A 6,238-nucleotide genomic window follows, 5' to 3' on the forward strand; every position below is an offset into this window, starting at 1 on the left:
ACAGTTTGAGGGGAATTTAGAGTGGATAAAAGATTCATATCAGTTCTGTATCCCAGTTGGCATGGTACAGGTACAGTTCAAAGCACTTTGCACACATTACCTCTCTTGGCTATCCTGCTTTCTACATACACAGTGCATCAAGGGTTCCTGTTGCCCCAACATCTCTGAAGGAAATGGGGTTTGAAAAGCTTTTCCTAGCTGGGTAGTGGTGGCACATACCTTAAATCCCAGCACTTGGCAGGCAGAGGCAAGCAGATCTCTGTGAGTTCAAGGCCAGCCCGGTTTACAGAATGAGTTCCAGGACAGCCAGGGTTACACAGAGAAACCCTGTCTTAAAAAACAAAAACAAAAACAAAAAAAGAAGAAAGAAAAGGAAAGGAAATGGTAAAAAGAAAGAATGAAAGAAAGAAAAGCGCTTCCTAAACTGGGCATAGTAGCCTATGCCTTTATCCCAGCACTTGGGAGACAGAGGTAGGTGGGTCTCTGTACATTAAAGGCCAACCAGATTTATACAGTGAGACCCTTTCTTGAAAAAGTAAAAAGAAAAGATTTTTCTAATTACTAGTAATATATAAGTGTGATAATGGTATTATTTTGGTTTTTTTAAGCCCTCATCTCTTGGAAGCATATTGGGGTATTTTTGGGCAAAATGGGACACCTGAAACTTACATCAAAAAGAGAGGTAAACAAAGATTGTTGATGATTTCTGGGGTTCCTTATAGAGTTCCATGATCCTTTTCTCTGGACTTCTGTGTGTGTTTGAAGATTTCTGTAACAGAGGCATTTAAAAAATTATCTGCAAATTGCACTGAGTCACCTATGCTCACAGAGCAGGAAATAAAATAATGAGGCTCAGTGGGAGAGCTCTGAGATTGTAAATAGAGACGAGGCAGAACAGCCCTGTTCTCCACACTTTACCTACACTAAGCTTTTCATCCCTTACATGACCTTTCCAGATATTGTTTTTCTTCTTATCATCATCCCTTTACAGAAGAGAAAATTGAAACACAGAAAAATTAATTAAACAAGTTTATGTGCTGAGAATACAGCTCAGTTATTACAGTGGTTGCCTAGGATCCAAGGCCCTGGATTCAGTCTCCAGCACTCCACATAAAACTAGGTGTGGTGGGCTGCTTTGCAGACGCCGCTGTCCCCTCCCGCCGCTTGCTGCAGCCATGGTCAACCCCACCGTGTTCTTCGACATCGTGGCCGATGTCGAGCCCTTGGGCTGCGTCTCCTTCGAGCTCTTTGCAGACAAAGTTCCAAAGACAGCAGAAAACTTTCGTGCTCTGAGCACTGGAGAGAAAGGATTTAGATATAAGGGTTCTTCCTTTCGCAGGATTATTCCAGGATTCATGTGCCAGGGTGGTGACTTCACACGCCATAATGGCACTGGTGGCAGATCCATCTACAGAGAAAAATTTGAGGATGAGAACTTCATCCTGAAGCATACAGGTCCTGGCATCTTGTCCATGGCAAATGCTGGACCAAACACAAACGGTTCCCAGTTTTTTATCTGCACCACCAAGACTGAGTGGCTGGATGGCAAACATGTGGTCTTTGGGAAGGTGAAAGAAGGCATGAACATTGTGGAAGCCACATAGAGCATTTTGGGTCTAGGAATGGCAAGACCAGCAAGAAGATCACCATTTCCACTGTGGACAACTCTAATTCTTTCGACTTGCGGGCTTCTTACCCACCAGACCATTCCTTCTGTAGCTCAGGAGAGCACCCCAGCCCCATCTGCTCGCAGTACCCTGTAATATCTGCTCTCACTGAAATTCTTTGGGTTTCATATTTTCCTCATTCCCCTTCAAGTCTAACTGGATTGCAGAGTTAAGTTTATGATTATGAATAAAAACTAAGTAAGAAAAAAAACTAGGTATGGTGGTGCACACACGTGGCTGCAACATCTGGGAGTTGGTAGTAGGAAGATCAAAGTTCAAGGTCATCCTCTGCTATGTGAGACACTATCTCAAAATAGAACAAAAAATCCTAAGGGGTTTTCACAGGCCTTAGGCCTTCCCTTCCAAAATACATACATATATATATATATATATATATATATATATATATGTCTGTATATATGTATATATAATATATAATATAATATATATAATTTACATAACTCAGGCAGTCTTCTGACTTTTAAATTTTTGGTTATTTTTATTATTTGACATTTTAAAACCATTTTAACATATTCATTTATTTAGGGGTGGCATGCATGCTTGTGATGTGTTCATGGTGTAGGTCAGTCAGAGGACAATTTGCAGGAGTCAGTTCTTACCCTCACCATGTTTAGCTCCAGACTTGGTGACAAGCACCTTTCCTGATTAAAACCATCTCATCTATCCTTTTGTGGTGTTTTTGAGACAGGATCTCATAAAGCCCAGTGTAACAGGAAGAGCGGGCTGCTTGTTGTCCCAGCCAGCTGGCTAGCTTACACCCAAAATAAACACACAGAGACTGTATTCATTTAAACACTGCCTGGCCCATTAGCTCTAACTTTTTATTGGCTAAAGCAACACATAAACAGAAGGACCTCCTATACCAACCCAGACTATCCTTGAAAACTGTAGCACAAATAATTAAAAAAAAAACGGAGACAAATTTTTGGGTTCAAGTTGAAGATCAAAAATGCAAAATAGCCAAGCCACTAGAAAAGTCTTACCTCTACCAAAGTTGGGCGACTACAGACTGAGCCCTGGACCTCCGTCTCCTCCTGTTTTATATTTCCCTCTAGAGCTAGAATTAAAGTATTAGTGTGACTCCCTAGGACTGGGATTAAAGGCGTGAGCCACCACAACCTGGATCTGCTTCTGCATTTATCTTGTGTAGCCCAGGCTGGCCTTGAACTCACAGAAATCTGTCTGCCTCTGTCTCCAAAATCCTGAGATTAAAGGTGTGTGACACCAGTGCCTGGCCTCTAGTGGCTTAGTTTTACCTTCTGATCTTCAGGCAAAATTTATTTATTAAAACATAAATAAAGTAGATAGATAGATAGATAGATAGATAGATAGATAGATAGATAGATAGATAGATATAGATATAGATATATAGATATGTAGCTGAAGACAACCTTAAACTTCTGAGCTTCCTGCCTCCACCTTCCAGGTGCTGGGATTACTGGCATGTACTACTATATGTACTAATAGATTGTGTTGAGGTTGAGAATTGAACCCAGGTCTTTGTGAAAGCTAGGCAAGCACTTGACCAACTGAGCTACATCTCCACCCCTTGTTTCTTTTTTTTGCAGTTGTAGCACCTGCACTACAGGACAGTACGTGAGCCGAGAACTAGGCTAGAGATTTAAAATCATACACACACAGAAGGCAACACGGGTCATCCTAGATACAAGAATGCCAACTTTATTGTGCTCCAGAAAAACATACAGGGATCCTTAACTGATAGCCATGGTTGAAAGGCTGTTTTGGAGGCCAGTCTGATGGCACAGGTGAGGGAATTGAGAATCGCATCTCTGAAGGAAAGAAGTGAGTGACTAGGCAAGGATCATACCCTGGATCACTGACAGAAACAACTCCAGTCTGGGTTCCTAGTCTGTCAGAACTCTGCCCAGCATAGATCATGGCTCCCTCCCTGCGTATGAAGAAGCAGAAGGCAAAGGAGGTGTCAGCAAAACACTGCTCTTGGGGACTAAGACCAAAAGAGGTTTTTGTTTCATTTTGAGACAGGATCTCATTAGGTAGCCCTGGCTGGCCTGGAATTCACTTTGTAGACTAGACTGGCCTCGAACTCACAGAGATCTGCCTGCCTCTGGGGTGCTTGGGATTAAAGGCATGCGCTACCACTCAGCGCAAGAGAAAGTTTTTGGAGCTAGGTATAAAGAATCAAATTAAGCCTTCATGAGCAAGGAATGGGGTGAGTTTGGAAGAGCAAAAAAGAAAATGATGGGGAACAAGTGAGATGTCTCTGTTGGTTACAAGACCTTGCTGCTCTTGCCAAAGACCCAAGTTGGGTTCCCAGCACTCACTTTGAAGTACTCACAACTTCCTGTAACTCCAGCCTCAGGACATCCATCACCCTCTTCTGGTCTTTATGGGTACGTGCACTGATGTTCACCTACCAACACAGATACAAATACCTACCCATAAATAAGATCAAATCATCTTTTAAAAAACAATTACAGCCGGCCAGTGGTGGTGCATGCCTTTACTCAGGAGGCAGAGGCAGGTGGATCTCTGTGAGTTCAAGGCCACCTGCTCTTCAAGAGCTAGTTACAGGACAGGCTCCAAAGCCACAGAGAAACCCTGTCTTGAAAAAAAAAACAAAAAAAAATTACTCTGCTGGGCAGTGGCGGTGCCTGCCTTTAATCCCAGTACTCAGAAGGCAGAGGCAGGCAGATTTTTTTATGGAGTTCGTGGTCAGCCTAATCTACAGAGTGAGTTCCAGGATGGCCAGGGCTACACAGAGAAACCCTGTCTTGAAACACCAAAAATAACAACAAAAAACAAATTATTTTAAAACTTAGGAATTGGGCTGCAGAGATGGCTCAGTGGTTAAAAGCACTGACTGTTCTTCCAGAGGACCTGAGTTCAATTCCCAGCAACCACATGGTGGCTCACAATCATCTGTAATGCGATCTGGCATCCTCTTCTGACCTGCAGGCATACATGGAGGCAGAATATTGTATACATAATAAATAAATAAATTAAATATTTAAATAAATAAATAAAAATAAACTTAGGAATTTAAATTATGCTTCCACATAATCAATTGGCCATCACTATTTCCAGCTAGCATTCTTGTAGATGGGCTTCTAAGAACTATACTTTTTAATGTTTTCCTCAAGATTAGAACCCGTTTTTCTTTCCTTTTTGTTTTTTCTTTTTTTTTTTTTCTTTTTCTTTAGTTTTTCAAGGCAGGGTTTCTCTGTATAGCCTTGGTTGTCCTGGAAATAGCTCTTATAGATCAGGCTGGCCTCAAACTCACAGAGCTCTGTCTGTCTCTGCCTCTGAGTGCTGGAATTAAAGACATGAGCCACCACCAACCTGCAAATGAGGTTCTAAAAGAATGAATGGGAAGGACTGAAGTTTTTGTTGTTTGTTCGTTTGTTTGTTTTTTAAGACAAGGTTTCACTATGTAGCCCTAACTGGCCTGGAATTGGCTGTGTAGACCAGATTGGCCTACAAACTCACAAAGATCTGCCTGCCTCTGCCATCTGAATGTTGGGATTATTGGTCTGCCCCACAAGAGGATTCTTCTAGAGTGCGAAGAAAAAGGCGCAGAAGTAAGGACCCCAGTTGCGAGTCATTTCTGACTCTGCCAGCAGGGGGAGCCATAAACTGAATTTCCTGAGAATGGGGGTGGGCGTGGCCCCTTGTGTTGGATAAATTCTTATTCCAAAACTCAAGTCAGCTCAGCAACCAGCATGATAGGAATGAGGGTAAGGGAGGAAACTAAGAGGATTTCCTGCAGGGTCTTTGCAAAGTCTTTGCTTTGCTGGCTAATCTTGGTTGTCAACTTGTCAGCTAAAATCCAAGCAGCTGGGCATGCCTTTCTTGATTAGGTCATTTGAAGTGGGAAGACCAACCCTAAATCTGGGTCACACCTCTGGCAGAAACTCTCATAAAAGGGCGTGGAAGAAGGAACTTCTGCTACTTTTAGTCTGCTTTCACTCTTTCGTTTGTTTGTTTGTTTCTCTGTAGCTTTGGAGCCTGTCCTTGTAACCCAGGCTGGCCTCGAACTCACAGAGATCCGCCTGCCTCTGCCTCCCGAGTGCTGGGATTAAAGGCGTGCACCACCACCGCCTGGCCTGCTTTCACTCTTTTAAAGAATTATTTATGTATTTTATGTATATGAGTGCTCTGAAGAGGCCGCCAGATCTCATTACAATTGGTTGTGAGTCACCATGGGGTTGCTGGGAATTGAACTCAGGACCTCTGGATGAGCAGCCAGCCCTCTTAACCACCAAGCTATCTTTCCAGCCCCACACTCTGTCCCATTGTTGAGGCATTACTGGTGTAATAATCTACTTCAGGGTTCCAATGTAAACTGAAGACCAGCAGATATCTCGGAATTCCTTGGGACTGTTGAGACATTCAGCCTCATGGACTGAACAACTACCGGATTCTTGGCCTTTCTGTAGGGAGCTAGTCATTATTGGACTAGCAAGACTACAGCCTGTAAGCCACTCTCATAAATCCTGTGTGTGTGTGTGTGTGTGTGTGTGTGTGTGTGTGTGTGTGTGTGTGTACTCTATCAGTTCTGTCCCTTTAGA

At 42.9% G+C, this 6,238-nt stretch overlaps 1 protein-coding gene across 1 annotated transcript; it reads left to right on the forward strand.

The window, feature by feature from the left end:
* The first annotated feature begins 1,175 nt into the window (after positions 1–1,175).
* On the forward strand, positions 1,176–1,604 carry LOC119804771 (peptidyl-prolyl cis-trans isomerase A-like). The gene has a single exon (XM_038316430.1). The coding sequence runs from the start codon at positions 1,176–1,178 to the stop codon at positions 1,602–1,604; it is 429 nt and encodes a 142-aa protein (XP_038172358.1).
* Positions 1,605–6,238: the final 4,634 nt, after the last annotated feature.

This window comes from Arvicola amphibius, chromosome X, assembly GCF_903992535.2.
Source record: "Arvicola amphibius chromosome X, mArvAmp1.2, whole genome shotgun sequence".
NCBI lineage: Eukaryota > Metazoa > Chordata > Mammalia > Rodentia > Cricetidae > Arvicola > Arvicola amphibius.

What these genes read in the sequence shown, in the direction of transcription:
- LOC119804771 (XM_038316430.1), top strand. Translation starts at nt 1,176, where the DNA reads ATGGTCAACCCCACCGTGTTCTTCGACATCGTGGCCGATGTCGAGCCC.